The following is a 27,819-nucleotide window of genomic DNA, read 5'->3' on the forward strand; positions in this document are numbered from 1 at the left end:
CAGAGAAAAGAAGAATATAATTGTGACCTTAGGCTCAAAGACAAAGGAATTTCCCCTGCCAAGTCTAGTTCTTTGCCTCTTCACCTCTTCCCTCAAGGTAGCACATTTTCATGACCTAGACTGTATAATCAATAGTAGAAGACTGATAATTCACCTACTTAGTTTTTCCCTTTTTGTTTTAAAATAACTGAATCAAGCATAAAACTATATATAACATAGAAAAGTTTTTTTTTTTTTTTTTTTTCTTCCGTGCTGCTGGGGATTGAACCTAGGGCCTGTGCATGTGAGGCAAGTGCTCTACCGACTGAGCTATATCCCCAGCCCCTAACATAGAAAAGTTATTAATCAAATTCACTATCTGTACCAAACACCCAATCCAAGAATGAGAGCATAAATAATATCTTGCTTCAACCTCCATGTTAATCTATTCATTGTATTTTTTGCCGGAGGTAATGTTTGATTTAGAAGTACATGACTTCTTTTATATCACCAGACTGTCTTTTAAAAAACTCATTATTCAGTCAGCCAATTACTGAGTGCACTGTGCATCCAAAATGGCAGAGAAAGAAATTTAACATTTTCTTAAAAAATGAAACATGGACTAATTAAGCATTTGCAAGGAAAAATGTCCAGGTTCCCAGACAGGAAAAATGAATTAAAGATGAATCACTGAGTCATTTGCAAAGGTTATGCTCTTCACTTACTGCTGAAGAAAATAAAACAGACAGTCAGTAGTTGAACTTGGTCTTCTCACAAATCTCAGAAGTGTTAAAAAAAAAAAAAAAAACAGCTCTCTGCCATCATAACTTGGGCATAGACATACTATAGTATTAGGGAAGGCATTGGGGGTTAATCTTCTAATTAAATACATAGTTATTTGTATTTTTCAGCCTTCTTATTGCAAAATTGAGAATTAACATTTAAGTTTTTAACACGTTCTTGAGTAAGTTAGTTCTTTCTTAGTAGAAAACCAGTGCCATACACTGAAATCTAACCAGATGCTCTCCATGTCACGTAGTTTTACCATCAAAACTGAACCTCCCAGCGAGCATCTGGTTCTCTTTCATTCAAGTTATGGCATAAATGATGTTTCAAAGCAGGTGTCAATCATGTGAGCCTGGCATTAGGTCCGTGGCAGTCCCTGGAGGATTTTAGTAGGGTATCGCGTGGTGGTAAGTGAAATGTGATCCTTTCTGGGAAACCTGTACAAGTTGAACATTCCTACTCCAAAAATTTGAAATCCAAAGTGCTCCAAACTCTGAAACTTTTTGAGTGCTGACATGGTGCCACAAGTACATACTTCTATGCCTTGAAACTCTGTTGCATGCACAAAATTATTTTAAAAAATTTATGAAATTGCCTTCAGGCAATGTATATAAGACATAAATGAATTTCATGTTTAGATTTGGGCTCAACCCTATGTTATCTCATTATGTAGATGCAAATAACTTTAAAATCCAAAAATCTGAAACACTTATTGGTCTCAAGAAGTTTCAGATAAGGGATACTCAAACTGCATTTGAAGTCAAATAAAATAGGGAGTCCTAAACCAAGTTTAGCCTGAGTATCAAGCCTGTAAATTGAAATATCAAATTCCTTCCCCTTCTCTCTCTAGTATGCTCAGTCCAGGACTTTGGGTACCTGGTAGCTAACTCTCTCTGGATAAAATTAAGAAGTGAAATGAAAGAGCAGAATTTGTATCAGCCGCTATAATTTGAATGTCGAATGTCTCCAGAAATCAGACTTGGTCCTCAGGTTGACACTATTGGGAGGTAGTAAAACCTTTGAGAGGTGGAAACTATGAGGAGTTCCTTGGGTCATGGGAGTGCACCATTAAAGTGGGATCCCAGTTGCTTCCTCTTGCCTTCCTTTCCTTCCCAATGATGAGGTGAATGCTTTTGGCCACCACATGTTCCCACCATGATGGGTTACCTCACTATAGGCCCAGAGCAATGGGACCAATCTGCCATGGACTAGAATCTCCAAAGTTCGTGAGCCAAAATAAACATTTCTCTCTTTAAAAATTGAGTATCTCAGGTATTTTATTATGGTGAAAAGAAGCCAACATATCAACCCTTCTTTATCTTAGTCCCAAACAAGCTGATGAGGGATTGTTTGAAATAAGATATTTTGGGATGACTGCCCCCCTTTTACTGTAATAATAAAGACTCTTGATGAGGTGTTACAGGTCCTTGTCTGATCTCTAGTTTTGGATAACACATGGTTCAGAAGGCGCCTATTATTAATGGGCCACTGTGTAATTTCAGTATACACACCTGCCTTTGTCTCTCTTCCTTTCCCCTCCTCTCCCCCACCCCTTCTCTTTCCTACCCTTCCATCTCCCTGACACCTTCCTTCCCCACTCCCACTCTCTTAGATGGCATCTGGCTATGTTGCCCAGGCTGCTCTAGAAATATGATTCTCAAGGGATCCCTGAGTCCTGGGATATAGGTGGATATTACTACACCTGGCTTAGTTCACACGACTGATGGAGTCAGCTCTTGGAGACTGAAGCTTTCTTTTATAGAGCTTTTGTTTCCCTTCAGAGTCACAAGTACTATCTAGAAATCATCTGTTCAGAATTTCCATTTGAAGTGTTAGCTATGCCCCAGTGAAAATTTGGGGGGCTGTATTTTCAACTTGTACATTTATTTTAAATTGCATGAGTAATATAGTTCCTTATGGATAAACCAGAAAATGCTGGTGAATTATCAATTTAAAAAGTAAAAGTCACCCAACAGTCCAATGAGTATAATCACTGTTTTTTAAAATTTACTTTTAACTGTTGCACAAAAATTGTTTTAACTGTTGCACAAAAATTGTACACATGCCAATGGGGTAACATGAGATGCTTTTATACATGTATATATTGTATAATGTTCAAATTAGGTTAAGTAAATTTACCATTTATTTATGGTGAAATTTAAAAAATCTTTACTTCTAGCCTTTTGAAACATACAGTACATTATTGTCAGTTGTCCCCCTGCTTGCTGTGCAGTCACGCAACAGGACTTCTCTGTTGTAAGTGTAACTTAGTGCCCATAGACTAAACTTTCCCCTTCCCTTCCTCCCTTCCTCTCTCTGGCCTCCAGTATCTACCATTTCTACTCTCAACTTCTGTGAATTCAACTTTTTTAGATTCCACATATGAGCGAGATCATGTGGCACTTGTGTTTCTGTACCTGACTTATTTCACTTAACACAATGATCTCCAGTTCTTTGCACGTTGCTGTAAATGACAGGATTTCATTCTTTTTGTTTGGCTAATGATTAGTTCATTGTGCACATGTACCGTGTTTTCTTCAGCCATTCATCAGTTGATTCACCTGCTTGCTCACATTTGTTGGCTATTGGGAATAGTGCTGCAGAGAACATGGGAGTGCAGATGTCTCATCTACATATTGATTTATATTTTCTTTTCTTTTTCCTTTTTTTGATATATACCCAGTAGCTGGATCACCTGGTAGTTCTATTTTCAATTTTTTTGCGCAACCTCAATGCTGTTTTCCATAATGCCTGTTTTAAGTTATATTTGCACCAGCAGTATACAAGAGTTCCCTTTTCTTCACATCTTTGTCAGCACATATCTTTAGTCTTTTCGGGTTAGCCATTTTTACTGGGGTGAAGCAATATCGCCATGTGATTTTTGATTTGCATTTCCCTGATAATTATTGATGTTGAGCATTTTTATATATGTATATTTGTATTGCTCATTTTTTAATTTTTTTTTTTTTTTGCTTTTGGATTTATGAATTGCCTTATGTATACTGGATTATCAACCCCTTGTCGCTCGTATAGTTGGCAAATATATCAATATATCCTCCTATTCTTCAGGTTGTCTCTTCACTCCGTTGATTGTTTCTTTTTGCTACAATAGAAACCTTTTAGTTTGATGTAATTGCATTTGTCTGTTTTAGCATTTGCCCATTTCAGTGTCCTAAAGTGTTTCCCTTGTGTTTTCTTCTGGTAGTTTTGATTTTGTTTTAACTATTCAATTTATTTTGGGTTGATTTTTGTAAGTGGTGAGAGGTGGGGTCTAGTTTCATTTTTTCTATATGTACTATCTAATTTTCTCAGAACCACTACTGAAGAAACTGAACTTTCCTCAGTGCATGTTCTTAGCACTTTTGTTGAGAATCACTTGACCACAGGTGCATGGATTAACTTCTTGGCCCTCTCTCCTGTTTCATTGTGTGTATCTTCATGCCAATACCATAGTGTTTGGAAGCTTTTGAAGTATCTATTAAAGTAGTGTAATGCCTCTTCCTTTATTCCTTTCCTTTTTGCTCAAGAAAGCTTTTACTATTTTTACATCATCAAGATAAGTATTAACAGTGGATTCTGTAAACATGATTTCTGTAATTTAATTTTACAGATATAGGATTAACAAGTAGTTTAAATAGTTTGGAAGTAATATCTTATATAAACTAAATATGGTAGATTATATTTCAATACATACTTCTGTATTTAATAGAGTATGTACTAGTAGTTCTTTTCTGAATTTGAAGTTAATTACACATCTTGTAATTTTGTTTTTGTTTTGAGCATGGAGGATACTCTCCTGCCTATTGAGAATCTATGGTGAGTTCCCTCCTGACTTTGTACACTGATCCAATGTCTTCTGGCATTGATAGTTAGTAGACAAGCCAATAATATTTCTATCCCCATAACCTGCCTTGCTTTTGCTATCTTGAGGTTTGGTGTATAATTTATAAGAAGAAATGAAACATTGTTTCATACAGAATTTTATTGTCTGAACACTGATGTTTTCCTGACTCTAAAGAATCTACATAAAAGTCCACTAGTAAGAAATCTTCATCTATCATGGGGATTAAGAAATAAAGGTTTTTAGAGAGAAAATGCAGGGAAAGATTTGCAGGTATAATTTACCATACCTGATAGCTTTTGTTCATTTCATATCTTCAACCATAGTTCTCCAAATATACTGATTATTTTGGCTATAAGTTTATAATAGTAGGTGTTCAGATCTCAGATTTATTTTTTTTCCTTTCATTTCATTTTCTTTTTGTAATACCTTAAAATTGTCGTACTAGGAGGCCTATTTTGCAGTCACTTATGGAAATATTCTCACTATGCCAAGAACCTGGAATTAACACCTTCAGCTTCTTCATCAAAAATACATACATAGGGCTGGGGATGTAGTTCAGTGATAGAAGGCATGCTTAGCATGCTCAAGATCCTGGGTTAAATCCCTAGCACCAAAACCAAACCAAACCAAAACAACATACATAAATAATTTTGCTCCATAAATTTGTCTCCATGATTAGTTTATCAGGTGCTCTGGAGCCAGGCTTTCTGGATTGAATCTTGGCTCTACTGTTTGTAAGCTGATTGACCTTCAACAAGTTATTTAACAGTCCTTTCTCTACCCTCAGTTTTCTGAGCTTAAAGGGGGCTAATAATAGTACCTGCCTTATATTTTTATTGTAAACATAAAATGGTTTTCTATATCAAGTGATTATAAATATGTCTGCCTGGCACATAGTCCATCCTTAATCAGAGATAACTGTTTTTTGTTCTTAATATGTAGTATGGGTGGAGGGTATATCTTTATAATATTTTTATCTACTTTGATTCAAAGTGGCACTATAAGATTATATTCCTATCCTAGGATTTTAAATCTTCAGATTTAAAGTATTCAATTTATTTTCCTTCCTAGCCATTTCTAGTCTGAAGAGTTACTTGTGACTATGTAAATATGTAGTTGATATTTGGATTTATTTTTGGTAGAAGTTTAATTGTTACTGAACTGAAACGGGAACCATATCACTCTGTAATGTTATCTTGCTAATCTGAATCTGAAAACTCAAACAACCAGTATGAAGACAAAACTTGCCTGTGCAGTTACCTTAAAACTCAAATCAGTTCAGGCCTGGGGATGTGGCTCAGTGGTGAAGGGCTTTCCCTGGCAGGCATGAGGCCCTGGGTTCTATCACCAGCACCCCCAAAAAACAAAAACAAAACAAAACAAAAAACCTAAAAAAAAAAAAACAAAAAACCCTCATTTGGTTCAAAGTAGATCTTCACTGTGGCTACTCCCTTATCAGAGTTTTATAACAACAGCAAAAGGTAGATTGAATGTGGGTATGGTGTTTGTCTATTCTGAGGACTCTCCTTACAACCAGGTACACAGGGAAAAAATCTTAATCATGTCAAAATGTTGAAAGCTACTACCTTTCCAGTACCTGCAGACATCTCTTTGCTCCTGCCAGCATCTATACCAGAAATTTTACTGCCTTGGGATGTTTTAAGTAACTGTAGCCCAGGCTTTGTCCTCATAGTAAAATTTACAGTTGTTTTTAAAATCAACTAGGGTTGCAGAACATGGTGCATTAAATCTGACTAATTATATCAATAGATCTCGGCAGTGTTCTGTTTAAAAAAAAAAATAGATGGAGTCATGGTGAATTTGAAAGAAGAGTCCCCAATTTTAAAAATTCTTTACCAAACAAAAAGCATCTAAGCAGTCAAATCTCAGTTGAAGTTTATGTAAAGATATAAAATCTTACCTACTGGGAATTATAAACCTAAACAAATGAATAAAGAAAGCAATGCACCACTTTCATTTAAAGTTCTTATCGTAATCTCTCAGTAGCCAGTGTTTCTTGAAAATGGTTTCAAACCACAGGAGAACCAAGTAAGGAAGTGCAAATGTTAGAACTGAGGAGCTTTAAGGGCTAAGACAAAAATTTCAAACTGCTCTATTTCAGCAGGTACAAATGTGTAGTTGTTGTGTGACACCAAGTCATTATTGTACCACTGTTTTTACTTATTTTCTATTTTAACACAATGATAAATTTTAACATGCAACTTCAAAAACTGATCATATTTATTGATACCCAATATCCATGTTATAAGTATAGTATTACATATTTTAAAATGATTTTTTTCTCTATGATCAAAAATCCTAACCCCGTTTTCCATGTGGTTTTAATTTTTTCATACTGTAGGAATTTTGGAAACTGTCTTTGCCTAGATGTTGGAAGAAAATATTTTTTTCTAGAACAGCCAAGTCTCTCATACTTTAGCTATTGGATCAGCTTTTCCTGTGTAGAAACTCTTTCTACAAAAGAAAGCACGACAATGCAGGGATTTACATGAGGCATTTGAAGTTTGCCTTATTGAGCACTTTACCGGCTTAGCAGTCAAATGCTGGATTGAAAAGAAGTGTATGAATGTCCAGACTCAGTGCAGAAAGAGGAAGTGGAGCTTGCTTGCTTTCTTGGTCTCCAAGGCCATTGTTAATGCAGGATGTTACAGGAAACCTCTCTGTTCCTAATTTGTCTTCAGCATAGCATTCAAGAAAGTGGACACCAAGCCTAGAATATCATACATTTATCTTTTCAAGAACAGTTTCAGTTTCACCTCTATACATGGCCACAGGCAGAGGTATGAAGCACAAAACCCTGGAAAGCAAGACCTTTTCCCAAACACCCCCTTGAGTGACTGGATATCAATCCACCAGTTGCTTACTTTGTACTTCTGAGCCAGATAGGTCCCTGAAACATAGGCATTCAACCCAACTAAAGGATTTTCCACTGAGCATTGAACTGCCTAAGGGAGAGAGGGTACTCACCTTCAGAGAAAGTTAGCTAAGAAATACTAATTTAAAAAATGAAATAAAATAAGAATAGCACCAGGCAATATATAATTAGCTGTTCTTTTGTGTAGCACATGCTGGAAATGCATCTTGGAGTCAGAGAAGTCTCTATGAGCTGGTTTAGTTGGCCCCATTCCTGCAGGCCTGTACTTTGTCTGGGCAGTGCCTTCATGTCCAATAGAAAAGGCCAAGCCATGAGTGGACCCAGCCTGTGCATGCCTGGCCAGCAGCCAGGATTTCAGTCCCTGCTCCCCTAGACTGAGGGCCATGTGCAGTGAATAACCTGACAACTATAGAAGGTGATCTCACTCCCCTCCTTTCCTTCTCTGAGGCATCTGGGATATAAGTTTTGAAATGAACACATGAATAGCTACCAGGAAGATTTACATATATCCCCAGCATATGTGTTTTGGGGACACTATTTAATTGAACCTTTCTTTGACATGTTCTTCTCCAGTTCCTTCTGTCTATTTCTTTTCATAAACATCTTTCTAACTATTTGCTTCTTGGTACCTTTTAATGTGCCAATCATATAGCACTATGACCGATATAGGTACTTAGAAGATGTTAAATGGAATAAAGTATTTCACACATAATATACCATAGATGATAGGGGGATTAATATTAGAGGAAAAATAGTTAATAAGTCTGGGAAATACACTGTCAACATGAAGAAAATGATTACCTACCTGTTATCCTAGGCTTGAGTACTCTCAAAATCATGTTTCAGGGGCTTCTTTGGTCCTTTTCTGAATATACATTTAAAGTTAACTTTATAGATGCTGTGTTTTCTCACTTAACCCAGACAGAGTACTATGCTGCCATATACTTTGGCTGCAGGCATCTCCTGCCTGAATCCCCTTCCTGGTGTGCCATGTCAGTTTTTTCTTGCCAGTTGTATAGTACCTTAGCGTGGTATGCACAGCTCTGCAGAGCCAGATATTCAGTCTGTATCATAACTTTCAATCACATCACTTTATGAATTACTGAATCAAGAGCTTTATGCCTGGACATCTGATTTAAGGAACATTAAAATATACTAGTAGGCAAAACAGTCTGGATTTACTTGGTTCATTTTTCAATTCCTCCCTGTTACAAATCAGCAAGCAGGCAGCAAAAGACACTCTCAATAAAATGAGTAGAACAGTTGTATGTGAGGGATACAGCATGGAGAATATTGAGAATCATGAGATTTAATTTTTGTCTGAATTTTAATTCAGGTTGTTGTGCCCCATGTTGAGAATAGAGAAACATTAGAGGAGAAAGAAAAGAATAGAAAGGAAAAGAAAAATAGAGTACTCCAAAGATTGCTTGGGGTGTGAGTTTAAGTTTCTGCAAAAGAATGTCTTTGACCTACATGTGCTATATTTGTACAGTTAACCCAGAGCAGAGGCACCTCAGGTGAGGGGGACACGTGATATTGAGCCAGTGGAGGATTCTTCTGCTACTTAATCCATTCTGAGAGATGAGCTGGCGAGGGCAATTACACACAACTAGTTTAGGTCACACGAGACCCTGACACTCTTAGAAAACTGAAGAGAAGTTGTATGAATACATAAAAATGTTCATGAATACTTATTGCCAGTAGCTCATCCATTTCCTTAAGATTTGCTTTTCAGGGTAAGGTTTCACAAAAGCAGGAACAGTGTTTCTGGGATCAGATAGGCTGTAATCTATGTATACCAGTTTCTGTTATATCACATTCTTTTCCCATAGGCACAGTATTAAGATGTTTAGTGTAAATCAGCAACAAAGCCAAATATTAATACATAGAGTATGAAACACAGAACTCTTAACACAGTGCATGTGGGTGTCTTCTGGTGCTCAGAACACTGTCTAGTAGTTTTCCATTGTGCTATATTTAACTGAAGCTTTTTATAATACTGTAATACCAATTAATAATTGTTCCACTTCCTGATGGCTGGCATCGTTGATGTATCAGAAAACATCAGTAATATGAGTGGTGATTTTTTAATGTTACATTAGTGGAGGTAGATTCTGCTATAATATTGCTGATATTGTACAGGTTTTGTACTAAATATATTGACTGTTTCTCCCCACCTCTCCCTCTCTCTTGCTCTCTCCTTCTTCACCCCACCCCATCTTGCGGTACTAGGATTGAACCTTGGGGCACTTCACCACTGAGCTGCATTCCTAGCTCTGTTTATTTTTTTACTTTGAGACAGGGTCTTCCTACGTTGCTGAGGCTAGCCTCAAACTTGAGATACTCCTGCCTCAGCCTGCTGAGTTGCTGGGATTACAGATGTGAAAATAGTGCCTTTTAGCAGTGTCTGTTGAGCACTGCCATATAAAAATCATACTGTTAGAGAGGCCTGAGGAGAATGAAAATGTGAAGCATAATCTTTCCCCAGGTTCTCTCAGTTGGTGAAATGTATACTTGATTACTAGAGCAAGTCATGCTTTATCAAACCTTTATGCTTTATCTCCAAACAAATCCTCATTAGAGTTTCAACAAAGATTCTTCATAGTTCTCTCCAGGACAGAATTTCCATTTTTTCTTCACTTCTCCTTTGTATGCTGTTAGCCCTGTTGGTAATCAGACATAAGCAGTGCAAACATTCTCTCCTCTCTGTATCAGTTTCTGATTTGGGGTGGCATACTACTCCAAATAGTCCCCAAGGTAGAATGTATGGTCCAAGCTTTTTTTTTTCTTTTCTTTTTTTTTTTTTAAATCATGCACCCATCCATAAAATTATTTTGACTTTTAAAAAACTTCTGTTTGATAAAATTGAGTCCTTTGTGATATAAAATATTTTACTGTTTTAAAAAAATGGTATTCTTTGTGACAGCAATCCAGTGATTCTTAGGTCAGTTTAAGTTAGTACTTATTTTTAACCTAAATAAAAGAACGTTACACAAAATATTTAGCTGTAAAGGAACATGTAGGAAGTAACCACATCATTGGCTATACTTACTAAATCGTGATACTTATTTTCAGTTCTGTCACCAATTCACAGGTTTTTAATTGAAACTTTGCTAGTATATTTCCATCTTGGCTGATGTCAGTTAGCTGTTAATTCAACTAATTAAAAACTGTTACATTTTTCATGTTTATCTAATGGGTTAAAATCCCCACTGAAACTTTTTCCTAAAAGATTTATGTTGTAAGACTTTAGCTTACACTTAGATTTTTTCCCCCAGTAGCTTTCAATAGCTTTGATAGCAAAATCACATCAGGATGGAAACATTTCCAAGTATCCATTTTCAAAATGCTCTTTTCACAGCACAAGTTTGGCCTTGAAGGGATAGATTGTTTATTTTTACAAAAATCTCTGTCACATAGTTTGCTTGTTTAACTTCCTTTCTACACACACACACACACACACACACACACACACACACACACATCAGCATATTTGTAAAGCATGCCATTTTATAAAAGAAAAATGTGTATTTATCTTTAAATTATTCAGTTCTTGCGAGTGGTTTGCATCAGATAAGAAACCTCTCAGCTTGAAATATTTTCATGATTGTTCCCCTTATTCTAAACTGTTGTCAAGATTCTACTAAGTTAGATAATAGAATCTGTAAATTACCTGACTGAGGAAACATTAGTGGAGATATTTGGCCACAAGGACACCTTAGGAACCTCCTGTCTTTCCCTTGGAACTCAGATACCACTGTGGCTGTTAAACAGATGAGGGTGCCATTGTTATTCCACACATTAAATAGAACAAAATTTGTTCTCTCTCTCATTTGCAAGTTAAACACACAGATTTTGATGGGTTCTTCCTGCATCCCATGGATGGTTATGGGTTCCCTACTTCAAAGACCAAGGTCTCAGTGTAGACCACCTGGGGAGTATTAAAATACCTTGGCCACTTCCCAAACTGATTGATCAGAACCTCCAAGAGTGGTACCTAGAACCTTTTTTTTTTTTTCTTTTTTTTTTCTTTTTTAAATGCTCTCCAGGTGATGCTAATGTTCAAGTTTGAGAAATAATTATTAGCACTTCTCAAAGTTTGATGTCCACACTTACCATCTGAGGATCTTGTTAACCTGGAGATTCTCGTTGGATATGCAGTGAGGACTAGAGATTTCTTACAAGCTTCCAGATCCACTGGTGGGTGGATTTCACCACTTTGAGCTCAGAGGCTACACCACCCCTCTCTGCTATTTTCTGTTCATTTCTTTTGGGTTCTCAAGATTGCTGGTGAACAGAACTGCAGTTATGTTGAGAAGAGCCTCAAGCTCCAGTTGTTGCTGCTGTATGACAGGGAATTTTATTGTGAATAAAAATAACACTTTGTTAATTTGTAAAACCAAGATAGTTGTTAGATGTGTTCTTGACTTTCATGTTTATTAAGCAAAGCAGGGGATGGTTGCATACTTTGTGCTTCTGGTTGCAAGGTGAGCTCATGTTATTGTGGGGAAGCCACCAATTACAGAATGGCTACCTCAAAAAATGGTGAATTACAAGAATGGGAAGGAGACAAATCAAAAATATACATGACTGATAGCATGGGTGGAAATTTCTACTTCCTTTTTATTTTTATTTTTAAAAATATTTTACATATTTAATTTTAAGTATTTTACATAAAACAAGTGACTTCATGTACTTCTTATACAGAAAAGTGCAAGATTTACAACGGCAGTCATGATTATGTTTTACTAATGCATTAAGGGACATCTGTGTTAATTTTGCATTAAGAATATGCATATTATTTCCAATTGTAATAACTTTTTAAAGAGAATACTGGTGAGTGTGCACAATTGATGTGCTATAGAATTTTCCTAAACTGATAAAACACTTTAATAACAAACCAACCTAAACTTTTTGGAAATAATTTCTAGTAAAGAATGGTCCTTCAGTGACTATGTAAATTCATCCAGTAGATAATCTCCTTGCATAAATATTTCAAGTCCGTGCAGTGATTTGTTTATTCTGTGATGTGTGTGTGACCTAGTTCTGTAGAAAATTGTATGTTCTCATTTTCTCTGATCTTCCTTTAGTTCCAGCCTGAATCTTCCTAGCATTGTATCTTTTACTTGTTTCTTCCTATAGATGCATACTGTACAGCTCTGCATGTAACTTTTTCATAGCCATAGTCGTTTAGTCGAGATTTCTCTTGTTGACATTCAGAAACAACACATGTAGGAAGATGAATGATCTGGACAGCACTGTGGTATTTACTTGCTGACCCCTAGCTCCTTTGGCTCACTTAGTATCAATTCTCAAATCTTTAGTATTAATCACCAGATTGATCTCAGTGGGCTGGGGTAATATTGCTACCATCATTGTGCTAGTTGGATGCAGCCTTGCTTCTCTGTCTTTAAACCTCTCTGTACTCCTTCTTCAAATTTCATGTATTTATTGACTTCTGAACTACCAGTGCTGCAGATGCATGTCTGAGCCCCTATTTCCCTTAGAAAGTATTTCAGGGTTTCAATATGCCATCTTTTATATGCAACATATTGTTGGCACAAACAAATATCTCTGAAGTAAACAACATTGCCTCATGACCCCCAGCTCCTGCAGTTACCTCCAGGATCAAATAATTTTCATCAGTTTTTCTGAGGGAACCAAAAGTAAGATAATCCAATGCTTCAGGTGAGTTATTTCTTTTTGACACAAGGTTATTTCATTCTTGGCAAGTTTCCTGATATCTTCATTCACATCGTGCAGCAAGTGCTCTGCCTCCTACAGCCCGTGCTCCTTCTTGCTCAGGAGTTTGGTTACCGCCATCAGCTTGAGCCCCCTGAATGTTACCTGGGCTTCTGATCCTGTCTGGTGCTCCAGGAAGGTTCCTAGGGCCTTCTATGTGTGAACAGCTCCTCCAGTGGCAGACTATTGCTGCTTAATCCAACAGCCCAGCCAGCCCACAGACCATGAGCAGGACCCCACAGAAGCTGACCCCACATTGCTAGCCTGAGGCTGGGAGACCCTTCAGATATATTTTCTTTTTATTTTGTGCTCTATAAGCAACTGTGACCTTCATATAAGAATGACTTTGAATAAAAGTAACACTTTATGGCTATGGGTTATTACTTACGGAATGGGTTAGTATTCAACTTATACCCATTGATAACACAATACCAGTGTTTGTCTGCTTATTTATTTAGTGCTAAGAAACAAATTCAGGGCCCCACTCATGCTAGAGAATAAGCCAACCCCCCCGCCAGCCTTTCCAGGGTTAAAATATAAACAGTGCCATTATAGCTTCTGCCCCAAGTTCCCAGAGTCATCTCAGGACATCCAGCCCTCAAAGGTTGACATGAGGAGTTTCTTTGGTGTCTGTGACATATCACTGGTTAAATATTTTAATATCACTCCAGTTCGTTTGAATGTGTAATCATTAGAGCAAGGCATCTCTAACATTATCAAATCCAATGACCCAGTTACATAAGTCAATCCTTAGCAGATAAAAGTTCTGGAGCTAGACTCACATCACACCAGAGACCCAATTGTTCTCCCAATTTCCTGGACAGGGTTTCTTCCTCTCTCTAGAACTGGTCATTGAATCTTCTCTCCAGTGTTCCCTTTAGTCCTTCTTAAATTACATTTCTGGACAATTATATCAGAAAGGAAGGTAACTGTTCTGTTTTACAAGTACTTACTGGTCTATCACTAACATTCTGCTAGAATATAAGGAATATTAGATAATTCCTGGCCTAAAGTAACATATAGCATTGTTGGAAATTCTGTACATACCAACATAGAACAGGTAAATAGCAGTAGCAGGCAATATGTAGCTTGGTGCCTGGTGAATGTCATGAAGACCATCAACAGTATGAGAAGATAAGAATAACTGAGAAAGACTCAAATAGGAGGATGGATAGGATTCTGGGAAGGATGAGACCCACCACACATCCTTCTTCCCCAGATTTATATAGGTTCATTTTTTAATTAGATTCTACTGCTATTTTGGCTTCATAAATATGAAAATTCCGTGCTGTCTTTACTATCTACACACCGATTGTTTCTACTTGAAGTTTTGAATATATTGCTTGAAGTTCTGCCTTTATACCCAAAAAAAGTTTAAATCTCTATAAATCTCTAATTCATTCTTCTTAAATCTGATATCCATGAATAGAAAATTAAAGAACAGTATTTTCATAGAATGGTAACTAATACAGGTAGATGATTCAGAAGTTTCTGTCTGTATGTATGCCGTTGATTTTAATCTCATACCAGTTCACCAGCAGTCTCTTCACTGCCTCTTCTTTTTGTTTTCTTTCACCCCAGTCTTCTGCCTTAGGTTGAAAGAGATCAGTATCTTCCTTTAACTCATATTTTTCTAGCAGAAGTCTGGTTTAATAACAGGTATTGATGCTGTAGGAAGGTTTATTTCCTGCAGGCAGGTAAAGGAGATTTTAAAACACGTAAAATGTATGTAGATAGTGCCCATAGAAACTGGAGAAGGGAAAGACATGTTCTCTTGTACTGTGCGGGGCACCCCTTGCTTGCAAGCATGAAAGAGGTTAGGAAGGTTAATTTCCTTCTGACGGGCAGTTTCTATATAGCTTCCTTGAAGTAAAGACCAGAATGTTATCAGAAATGGAGAGTAGCTCAGATGACATAGTGAAAGGGAAGTTGGGGCTAAATTTAGAAATCACACAAAAACTTAAAAATATCTATATAACCAGGAACACAAAAAAGAGGCAATATGCATTTTCATCTTCCCGAGAAAGCAGTGTAAGTTGGTGTGTCCTTTTGGGTTATATAAAGATTGATTTGGTTTGTGGTATTTCGTGACCAGTGCTCCTTCACCAATCACTTTAGCTTTTCATGGGAAACTCTTTAGAATTCAAGGGGAAGCAAACTAAAAGAGCAAATGGTAAGATGCATGCTAAACAATGAAGTTTTTGACACAAAAGACTGAACCTCAGGTGAGGATGTATGAAGAGTTTAAAAATAAAGAATTCAAGGTGGGGAGAACCCGTGGATAGATACTATCTGGTAAAACCTCAGGCACATCTATCTGGGTGTCTTAGACAAGGTTTTGATTAGATTATGGTCTTTGTGTGTTTTAAGAGGATTGCAATCTAAGGGGATTCAGGCTTTCCTGTAGAGGAAAAAAACCAACCTTTTTGTATCACTTAAAGTCAACATGCTTCTAGTTGAAAAACAATTCTAATTATAAAATAATCACCAGTGATAATTATAATTTTTTTCTATGTAACACATAATTTAAGAATTTAAAATAGCATTTCCTTGAGGTACAAAACTGATAGTGCCACAACATATTGGTAAGAATCCTGGAAATTATAATTTTTGAACAGATCCCCAATTTTCACTGAATACCAAAAAAAAAGGGTTAGGAGAGGATATTTTGCAAGGCTATTCCACCATCATTCCCCCTGGGTTATACCTGTGGTACAAACTAAGGATTACCTGTTTTCTGACCCATTAGGATGTGCTTGTTACTCTTCTGTTTTACGTATATTATTACAATTAATCTTTACAATAGTACTGTGAAGTAGTTATCAGAACTTCACTTTGGGGTAAGGAAATCTAGGCTTAACAGGAGTCCCAAATTATACAAATGGTCTCATTTCGTGCATCTGTCTCCAAAGCCACAGGCCCTGATCCACAGTGTATGTGACACACCTAACAACCCAAACCATGTGGTACTCTTTGGTAAGCTAATGCATTCCACGTTTCTCTTGGTTAGATCTGTGTGCACTGGAACTTAGAACACAAGAGCTTCTAGTGCATAAATTAAAGGGCCAGGAGGTTAAAACATTGGAAGGTTTTAATGAATCTTAACCAAGAAGCTAAGAAAATGCCTATTTGTATGAGTCAGTTTCGGGAAATTCTCAGTTCTTGTGCAGAGCACACAAGCCTCCTTTTCATACTAGAATTATATACCAGCCCTGGGAGTTGGGGGTTTGGTCAGAGGTAAGCTCAGATTTTTTTCAGGGTCAGGTAGGTAATTTGAAGGTGTTCCTTGATCCAACATAGTTTTTGCATTATAGGATATAGAATATGCTTCCCTTCTATAGCAGATTCCTCTTGATTCTTGGCAATGTAAGAGGCAATTGATAGCTGATCTTATTAGAGCTCTTGTCATCTTAGAATATGGGTAGTGGTGGTGAGTCTTTCAATTTATTAAAAGGAAGTAGGTATTTGGGTTTTTTTGTGGGTTTTTGTGTTTTGTTGTTCTTAATGTGAATATCTGAATTTTAGATGTTGACTTCTTAAAAAACTACTGTAGACCAAGTGATGTGAGACCTCACTTCTAGCCCTCTTGGTTGGGAGCCCAAATCTTCCCCATATGTAGGCTAAAATCAGTCCCAGTGTGCCTGAGATTCAGATACTTACACTTGATACCTGTTGTCCCAGCATCCCACCACTTTAGCATTTGTCCCAGGTTTTCATTTTTAAATAAAGCATTTATTTAAAACTTATTTAGAAAACTTCCCTGGTGAGATGTGGGTTTCCTTCATTCCTACTCACATTCTGAATATTTCACTGCTCTTTTTCTCAGGACAAAGAGGTATCACTGCTGTTGTTTTGTTTTATAGTTTTACTAATAGAACAGTTTCTTCTTCTCTACATTAAAGGGTCATTTGGGCAAGTTGTTTGGAAAGCTCCTTTTCTTCCCCAGGTACCCATTTTATACAGGGTGTTCCAGAAAGATTGTGCTCCTATGCTGGACCTTGGAATGCTCAGCAGTGTCTGGGCCTCCCTTCATTAAGGACTTTGTTCATTTTATTTTGGGGGCTTTGTCTGAAATTCTACCAAACTGAGTCAGTGACACTTCTTTTTCTGTTTTTTATTTTATTTTTTTCTTTTATCAAACAGTAAAATCCCAAGCCAGCAGCAACATAGTCCTCTGGTTAATAAGATTGTAGGAGCACAGACATTAAGAAGGGCTAAAGTGATTAGGGTTTTTTGTTTGTTTGTTTGTTTTTTTCCCCCTCTCCCTTAAGCGGTAATATCAGGAAATGAACCACACATAATATGTGATCTCAGAAATGACGATGATACAAATCCATAAAGCAAGGCCTTATGTACTATGCCAGAGTGGGGAGAAATCAGCCAGGAAGTTGTTGTGTTTGTATAAAATCAATCCCCTGTTGGTTTTTGAGGGTCTCAGTCCCTAATCCACATTTTTAAAGTGTTATCCACAAGTACAACAGTCCCGTTAACCAGTTGCAGGGAAGAGAGCTTCCATGGTCAAACAAGTTTGAGAACGCCAACCCTGAGCTCTCAGATTCCCAGCACCATTGCCTTCTTGAGGCTTCTGAGTTCTGCAGTACAGACATCTGTTTAACTTCTTACAACCATCATTCTATACATTTGTCTTTTTTGACTTTAGAACCCACTTGTTAAATAGATAGCTATTAAAATCCCAAGTAACTAATGTCCCACAAATATTCTTTGAAGGCATCTATACAAATATTCCCTGATCTTAATGATTTGCAAATCTTTAAAAGAGTCTCTCTTCTCAGTTTCTTCTTTATTACACTATGGCCTTATATAAACTTTCTGAAAATAAACTGATTTTGGGGTAGTATTTATGATGCTTATGCTCACATACCCATACTATGATTTATCATCATAATCATAAAGAATGTAAGATTTATGTGTTTATTTATTTAGGTACTGGAGATTAAATCCAGGACTACTTTACCTCTGAGCTACATCCCTAGCCCTATTTCATTTCATTTATTTTATTTTTGAGATAGGGTCTAGCTAAATTTCTGAAACTATCCTGAAACTTGTGGTTCTCCTGTTTCAGCCTCTGGAGTCACTGGGATTACAGGTGTGTACCACTGTGCCCTGGTGATGCAAGATTTTGCAGATCTGAGGGCAAGATTCTTGGTAACAGGACCATGTAAATCACATCAATCCCATGCTCTTTGGAACTGCTTGGTGTATGTTTTGCCATACCGTGTCCAGCACCTGACCTACAATGTCATTGCTTCTGATAATTATGATATGATGACAAACATGAAGTAGGAGAATGACAACACAGAACTAAATAGAAGAATGTTTACTTGAAAAATTAGTGATAGGGCCAGAAAAGAGATTTGAATTCTTTTAAAAGAAAAACAATGTTTTCAATAATAAAAGAATATTTCCTCTACCCAGGAGGGAATCTGCTCTGTGTTGGAATAAGTAATTATAGCCTATTGAAAAGCAAAACCCAAAAGAGAAAAATATTTCCACTTTTTTTTTTTTTTTATGATGCTGGAGATTGAACACAAGGCCTCACCTGTGTTAGGCAAGTGCTCTGCCACTGAGCTCTCCAGCAAAAGTTTTTGTGCAACACAGTCTACCTTATAGTCACGGATTGTCTTGGCAAATAGCGTAATGGAGATTAAAAATGAAAATCTAACAATTGAGTAGCAAATGTAACAATGGCTTAATAAATCAATTTGTAAAGTATTATGCAAGTAGACTCTAAAATCTGGCGATTTAATAAAGTTTCTTAACTAATATTTTGTTATTGGAACATATTATTTAACATAGATTAAATTTATCAATGTCTAGTGCATTGCTTGACACGAGAAGTAACTATTGTTGAAATAAATAATTATTGATGCCAATTTAAAAATAACACAAGATTTTATAGTACTTACTTGTTTTGGCATTGTACTAACATCTCTTTTAATTTTCCTAACATCTCTATAATAAATTGTTACATGAGGACCCTAAGGTCCAGGAGAGTTGAGCCCAGCCAGCCGACCAGGTACGCAGGACTGGTGCTTGACAGAGTTACCATATTTTACTGCAAAATCATCACACCCTGGTTTTTCAGTTCAAAATTGGTTTATAACTGTTCATTGTGTAATTGTGGCATGGTGTAATTCTGTTCATCATGCCATTTAAAATGTAAACAGAGTAGCAATGTAATCACCAATGGCATATGGATGCACATTTGTTTCCTTGCGCATCACCAGCCTTGATTCTAGAATCCTCAGCGCACATGCATTCTAAGCGTATTTTCAAGTCGACTTGCAGCTGCAAGACTTGGTACTGCAGTACTCAGGGAAAACGTCTCACGTGAGTGGCACTGAGGACAGCAGGTTGGATAACAAAACCAATGATGGCAGTGCAGCACTTCAGACATAGAACATTACATTTTCTAAGTCCGTACTTCACAATGCTGTAATAAATTTTCTCAAGCAAAATATTTCGACACTAATGCACAAATCAATAACTAATGCATTAGCCTTTTTTCAGACTGGAAAAATATTCGCTCAGCTGTCAGGAAGAAATAATATGTGTTGATTTGGACTGTTCAGTTTTAATGCATATTCATGAGTATTCCATGCATCCTAATCTTGCATCAAAGACAATTTAATAATAAATGATTTTTAAGTAATACTCAGTTAAAAAAATAGCTTCACATAATGGTTGCACTCCACTTTTTTACAAAAAAATTGGCATAAAATTGTGATGATTATGTAGTGAAATATACAATTAAAATCTGTTTTGGTCTCGGGTGGATATCAAGCTTTTCTTCTTCATTTACAACTATGATTCTTTAAATTGCTCAATGAGAAGACTTGAGTTGTCTTTGTCTAATACCAAGTGTAAAAGGGATGTGGGAGCTTAGCAAAGAAGAATAAGTGGATTCCTGTCACCAATGGATTCCAAACGGGACCCATAATCTTCAGGAGGGCTTCAGGAGGCTGTGTCATGTAGTAATTTGTAATTTTGCTGAGCCACGAGTTGCATTATAAGTGCAGAGAGGCTTTTCCATGGAGTGAGTCAGTCTATAACGTGAACCCAGACAGCAGCAGCTCAGTATGACTTTGCTGCTGTCATTTATGTAGTAATACTCATAAAAAGATACAGCAACAACTGTCGCTGTGTACGGTATACCTGAGAAAGGGCCAACTGTTCAGGCTGTGATGGGGTCAGAAAAGGTAAAGCAGTCTGATGAATGACCATTTGTGTCCAGGTTTTTTTGCAGGAAGTTTGATGCTGAGGGTTATTTACAAATTTGAGTATTCAGGCCCAATATCCGGTGAGGGCCGCCAGAGTGTTATTTCACATTTGAGAGCAAATTAAGAGTTCAGTGACATGCCCCAAGGACACAGAAGCTAGTGATTGTACATATGTACCATGGTTTATATTTTCTGTGCTATTTTTCCTTTCATTTTTGCCTTTTAAATAACCAGTAACTTTAGATGTTAGGTTCCACCTTTTTGTATTTTACATACATTCTGTAATTTAACCCTCTTAAAGTTGAGGCAGTTATTACCCATTTAACAGATTGGGAGAGTGAGGTAACCAGGTAGCAGAGGTTTGTAGAGATATTGGCTACCTTATGCAAAGTCATTCTCAGCTAGAATTGGGTGGAGGTGGGATAAGGCAAGCAGGCCAGTCTGAGGGTTCAGCATTCTGCTCTGTGCTTCCTTTGAGCAGAAGAAAACAAAACAAGGCTGGGTGGTTGTTGTTGTTGTTGTTTTGTTTTGTTTCCCCCACATTTTATTTAGAATTCAGTGCCAAATGGAAATAAACAATAAAGAAAAAATGTAGAAATATGGGAGCCTCAGTTTAGAACTAAAATAGACTCTCATAGTTGTCCCTACCATTTCTGATTCAGAGATCTTTTGTTGGGCTCCCCTTCAAACAGAGCATACCTAATGAACTGAATATTTGTATCTAAGAGCTTCAGCAAATGTGGAAGTTACCATTTGGTTTTTACTTCTGGAGTGTAGGAACCAGAATAGGTGTGACATTCCAGTCTAAAGCCGCCTTGAGCTGTTAATGAGTTTTTGAAAATCCTTCCAAAGTGACCATTTTTAAAATTTCATCTGAAAGCCTGGCCTTCAGTGGGCAGGGTAAGACCTACTGTGGTAGGACCTCAGTTCCTTCTTCCCTTTGCAGAAACAACCATGGAAATATAAACACATCTAAGATTTACCTGAATTTTATGACCACCATGTCACAAAAACAAGACATTACCACATTGGCACATTTTGTGGTTTCCATGCGGTCTTTCCCTAGAATTCTGCCAGAATTCCTGAGAGTAACTACTTAGTTCCCACAGTATTCTTCTAAGGCTTACCACAAGCTTGCTAAGAGTTCTGAAAGCTAGTATTCAGCATTAAATATCTTCACCCAGTGTGCTCTACTATAACTTAAAATGAAATAAATTTAATAGTTTACATTTTGTTTATATGATTCATTAACACATTTTGTTTTTCTATGCACAATGCTCAAAGTAGAAAGGTTAGTTAATTGTTGATTGATTCATTATTTATATTATTATTGGAGGTGACCATTTTTGGAAGTTAGCCATTTTATTAATAATTGTTTTAATTTAACGTAATTATTTAGTAGTAATTTTTACTACTATTTCACATTTGACATTTGGGCAAATTTTTAACAGGGTCTAATTTAGCTTCCTACTCTAACATACTAAGAAATATTCTTTCCACGTGCAGAATGTTTTTTTTACAAAAAAATCAAGGATTGCTCTTCCTTTGGGAATGTTTATGACAACAATTTTTGAGTTCTGTGTATGTTTTATAAAATGCCATCATGCTTTTAAATAACTTAGAGAACCTCAGATGAAAGCTCTTACATAAATGCAAATTACAGTTGATTATATTTGAATGTCATTTTCCCAAACAGCAAGGATAGAATTCTTAACTTATACTTTAAAAGTGACTTAGAAATTCTGACCTGGGTGAAGGCAACAACAGTGATCAGTGTATGTTAAGGGCAGTATTCTTTCTTAGATGATGGAGTTGACTTGAGAGTTATAGATCCAGCACTTAGACAAATAAATGATATAGCATACATGGTAGAGGTTTGTGTGAATTGAATCATCATGATTTTTCCAAAGAAGACCCGCCCCCACCCCCCAGTTAAAAGAAGGTACTATGTTTATTTTGCCCACAGAGGTTTTGTCTGTGTTATTCCTTCTCCTTGGAAGCCTCATGCATCTTCATCTTCACCTGCTGGTTAACTCATATCTTCTCTCTGATACTTCCTCAGTCCATGTTGCATTGAACTTGCCCTTGTATGAAGTTGGTTATGTTCTGCCCTGTCTTCTCAGCTATGGTTTGAGATAGTAAGTTCTTATTTTGCTGAATTATACTGTATACTCATAGAGGAACAGTACCATTACCCTTTCATGTTATACATGGTGGGTGTGTTTATTTTATATATTTATAGTCATGCAGTTTATGCTAGGTGAGATTCTAGGTGTTGTCTTATGTTATAAATAGGGAAAATTTGTATGAAAATGTAGTTTCTCCTAAGAATCACAACTTGTATTATAGGTAAAGCCAGAATTAGAATTTAGATGTCCTAATTTCCAGTCTAGTTTAGTATCCACTCTTCTTCATTCCTTGCTTCTTTCATTTAACAAATACTTATCATCCACCCCGATCATCCACCCTGTATCAGACACTTTGCTAGACCCTGATAATGCATCGTTGAACCTGTCTTGAGACTTATACTATCATTAGGGAGAAGATACTAACAAACATCACATAAGTGCCTCCATTGCAGCTACTGAACTAAGCATTGTTAAGAATTCTGTAGTTCTATAAGAGTAGGTAGTGGATGGACTATTGCCTTGAGAAACTGACTTTGACTTGTAGGACTTGGCATCATATTTACATATTCTTTTATAAATGCAATTAGGCTGGAAAAATATTTGTTATATGCTCACTCTGTTCAAAGCCCAAAAGAAATTAAGAGCTCATCAACCACAGTTCCTCCTATGAATGCATAGGCTAGAAGAAGGATAAGTTAAGACATAAAATTATTAATAGAGCAAAACGTAGAAGTTCAGTGCCTCAAAGGACACAAAAATCACATATATATATTTTGTTTGTTTGTTTGTTTGTTTTGAGAAAAAGAAAACCAAAAGGAACTTCCTATAAGAGATGACATATGATTCAGCCCCTGGACAAAAATTCTTTACTGAAGGTACAGAAAGGAAGAGGAAGGCATTCTAAATACAAGTAAAACCAAGCAGAGAGAGTCCAAAATAGGAGATAGCTTCCTTTTTCAGAAGTAGAATCTTTGTGAGAAATTACAACATTGTCTTTATTTAAATACCCTCAGACTCAACTGGAATTAAGAATGGAAATGTTAATATTCTCTTTTGTTCCTGCTCCTGGAGCACATAGTCCTGTGCTTTGTTTGGTTGCCAGTCACAGGCACAATTATACACATACTGCTCTTCGGGGAGGCATTAATGCCCTAATTGCCTGGCATGTCATCCATGGCCAGTGCACATTTAATCACAATTGTGATTTCAGTTCAGTATCTTGAAACTGTTTCACATAAAATATCTGCTCTAGAATCGGGAACAGAACTCTGCAAATGCCATTGCTTGACCTAGTGGAGTGAATTAGCAAATTCATTTTGCAAATTCTGCCTACCCTAACCTATGTCACCATGTATGTTTACCCAGTCCAGAAGGGTCTTAGTCATCTCCTAGTACATAATGGAATTTGTCTAAATATTATTGTAGTAAACTGCCAAAAAATTATTCAGTCATCAGCATGCATTAACAGTACCCACCAGTGCTACCTACTGTGTTCTAGGTTGTGTGAGTTTAGATTATAACCAAGAGGAAGACACCTGGCATATATCCCTGCTTTTGTGCCCACCTTCTGCCTCCCCCAATATTCTCAGATTTCTCAATAGAACCTATGGGGTATGTAATTTAGGATTATAACAGGGTGGTCATTGTCCTACCTCAGGACACAAAGTTAGTACTTGTTCATATTTAGTGAGCAAGGGCAGTAAGGGAGGGTTGAAACCTGATGTTAGACACACTTGCTGATGTTGGACAGAGTGCAGGAAGCCCCATACACTTGGAGGAGGGCCAGTTCTGCAGGCAGAGCAGATGGTTCAGCACAGTCTTTGGGAACCAGGAAGTTCAGTCTGATATAATGGTGTGACTGTTGAGCCAAACAGAGCACAGCCTGGAGATTCACTGGGGAAGAGTGGCCCTGTTTTTAAAGGGTGCCTCTTAGAAGGAACTGTGTTGAGGTAGGCCTCACCAAGGGTGGGATTTAGAACTCCAGGTTGTTAACATTGCTGGTGAGATAACAGTCGGCTAGACTGGTACTAACTCCAGAAAGCAAGTATAGGGATTTATTTCCAAGATCAGGGTGTACAGAGTGAAGCTAGGGTTTCTCCATTGGTAGATCTGATTGTCATGGTCAGAGCAGAACTCATAAGAAAGGGGACTTCTTAAGTCTGAAGTATGTTGAACTTCTTAAAACCTTAAGTCAAAATTAGTGTATTAAAAGGGGGCCCATCTCCTACTTATAGGAAGAGAAGAAAGGTAAAAGTCGGGATCCAGACAGGACTGAAAAGAATAATTTAGCCATGATATAATCATGATAGCCATTCACTAACCTTGTTTAAAAGTTTGTATTTCTGTGCAAACTCAGGACTCTTTCAATAATTATCAGCCATCTGCCTCCAATTTTCAAGTTAATTAGTTATTATATTTATTTTATTTGCATATTTATATGTATGTCTAATTTGCATATATATTACATTCAATAAAACCTAATTTCATTGGGATTATTAGTGATGTATTCTGGCTAATTTGAGAATAAACAATTTTTGTTATTAAAAAATAAAATGTTATTTCAATCTTATTGAAAAATATCTTAAATCCCTCTTTCCTGCTAAATGTAGCATAATGAAAATATGAACTTTTTTATTGTTAAAGTTGATTGGGGTCCTTAAGTCAATAATGTAGACAAGGCAGATATAAGATATTTTGAAGGTTGGTGTGTGTAGAAGTAGAGGGAAGATGGTTACTATTATTTCAAATTAATCATCAATATTAACTATTTTTCTGGTGGTTTTATACCCTATCCTAAAAATGAACTATAAAAACTCACCTGGTTAGTTGATGATTCTGAGTTTCTGTTAAGACATGTAACAGGGGCTGAGTGTGGTATGTGTTTGATTATAATAAATTATAAATATAGAGGGGATAATAATTTAATATTAGCAGTTTTAGGATTATCATACTTGCCTGAAAACATTGTGGCATATGTAAGATGATTTTCTTACAGTTCACTGAACACTCTGATTTCTTGTAGTTTTTCTGATCAACTTTAGGTAGCCTTAAGGTTTCCTCTAGAGGGGAAGACTTAGGGCTGGGTTTTCTCTAAGAAAAACAAAAACTGTGAAGCATGACTTTATTATGAATCAGATTTCTCAATAGAACCTATGGGGTATGTAATTTAGGATTATAACAGAGTGGTCATTGTCCTATCTCAGGACACAAAGTTAGTACTTGTTCATATTTAGTGAGCAAGAGCAGTAAGGGAGGGTTTGAAAATTAGTCTCAGAAGGAAGTTGTTACTTGAATCATGCACAATGTAATATGCAAACCAAAGGTCATTTGGGAAGTAATAGAAAGGGTATTAAAACTGCTGCTGTTTTTTGTGTTTTCTTTTTGTTAAACAGGCTCATGCACAGTTAGTTCGAGAAGTTGACGTGGAGAAGGTGTCTGCTTTTGAGAATCCATATGTAGATGCAATAAAGAGTTTGTGGAATGATCCTGGAATCCAGGAATGTTATGACAGACGACGAGAATATCAGTTATCTGACTCTACCAAATAGTGAGTATCTAGGCAGGAGGCCTTGTGATCTTTCTCTTTACCCTGCTTTCCTTTGAATATGTTCTACAATTATCATAACTTCTGAATTCTGTGCTATGTATGTAGTAATCAGACTTTAAAGTTAGGAAGTATAGATACTAAGCTTGTGACAAACTCATAAATCTAGACTATATTATAAGGGACTGGACTCACAATGGAGAGTATTTTCTTTTGCTGTTCCCTATTTGATAAACAAACAGAAGATTCTCAGCACAGCATATAAATAAATAAGTAAAATGAAGGCCCATCAACAACTTAAAAACATTTAAACAAACAAACAAACAAACCAGAAGACTCTAGGAATCTGATTTTACCACCCTGTCTCCTTGCTAAAATTGCAGACCAGTGATTGCCAAACAAACTATTATGATTTGAAATCTTGTAATAATTTTTGATACAAATTCTGATCTTGTTCATGTGCTGGGAACCACTGACATTAGATATTGCAAATAAAATATGATTATGACTTTCTAAAACATAAGATTTCCTAGTTTCCGTTCTCAGACCCAGAATCTTGACCACTTTCTGAGAGCTGCTATTATGTTGATGGATGGGTTTTCCTTTCCATGGAAATTGCATGTGAGTCTAATTTTGCATGCATTACAGAATTATTTTGTGAGTTGTCCGTCAAACTCATTTGTCCTGGGAAAGATTTGCATTCTAGAGAGATCTGTTAATTCTCCAATTAAATCTTGCCTAACAGAAGGAAAGTAAGATGTTGGTAGTAATTGGATTAATGTAATTAATGCATTCAACAGTCTAGATAGTCAGGTACCTGACAAATGATGAGAGGGTTTTTGTTTTGTTTTGGTAGTATTTAGCCAGATTTCTGTCTACATTAATTATGTTAACCCAAATTTGCCTTTTGTTTTGTTTCTGGGCGGACAGAAGAATGGGTGGAAAATATTCAGCAGCCTTAGGCCAATTTATTTGATAAAGTCACTCAGTAGATGAGAGCAGGGCCTTGGGGTATAAACGAGGAGTCCCAGTAGGCTGATTTGTATTACCTAGTAATGTGTGGAAGACCCCAGAGCTATGTGCCCTGTGTTTTTCCAGTAAAGTTATATCTTCCAGCATTTATAGAAAATGAACTGATTCAGATCAGCCATAGAAATTTTGCTTGACCAAAATATTTTCTTGTATTCTTATGGCAAGTTTTAATTACATAATTCTGGAATGTGACATAAAACGCTCCCCCATCTATCATATCTGAACTAACGTGCCTCTGAAATATGTGTATACCATTCCATTTCTTCATCTTCCTCCTTCCACACATCCAAATTGTTCTCCTTTTCCTGGTCTCTCTACTGCTCACCTTAGCTCACCCTAACTCAGCCGTCTCCCCTCCCTCCCTCCCTCTCTCCTTCCCCTTCCTTCTTCCTCCATCCTGAGCTTCTGCTATATAAGTTTCTCTGAGTACAGAGATGGGAAAAATTGCATTCAGCTCTTGTCTGTTCCAAATTCTACCCCCTCCACCTTTGACCAGCTGTCTGTCTTGTACTTCCTGCCCCCTGTCCTTCTGTTTCCTTTGCCATTTCAAATTTCGTCGATCCCTTCTCGCCCCATGTTGCTGTTGTGTTTTACCCATCCTCCCCGTTCCTGCTCATTTTGTCTCC

At 36.8% G+C, this 27,819-nt stretch overlaps 1 protein-coding gene and 1 pseudogene across 3 annotated transcripts in view; one reads left to right on the plus strand and one right to left on the minus strand.

Annotated features, from left to right (window-relative positions):
- Positions 1-27,819, plus strand: part of LOC306644819 (guanine nucleotide-binding protein G(q) subunit alpha) — a 273,199-nt gene that overhangs the window by 172,744 nt on the left and 72,636 nt on the right. For both annotated transcript variants that reach the window (XM_079112105.1, XM_079112106.1), the window contains exon 3: positions 26,010-26,164. In XM_079112105.1, coding sequence (XP_078968231.1) covers positions 26,010-26,164 — 155 coding nt within the window. The remainder of the gene's footprint in view (positions 1-26,009; positions 26,165-27,819) is intronic.
- On the minus strand, positions 3,924-25,749 carry LOC306644821 (peptide chain release factor 1-like, mitochondrial; annotated as a pseudogene). Its single transcript has one exon. The product of its transcript is annotated as a peptide chain release factor 1-like, mitochondrial (transcript).

The sequence above is a fragment of the Sciurus vulgaris genome, assembly GCF_902686455.1.
Source record: "Sciurus vulgaris genome assembly, chromosome: 15".
Taxonomy (NCBI): Eukaryota; Metazoa; Chordata; class Mammalia; order Rodentia; family Sciuridae; genus Sciurus; species Sciurus vulgaris.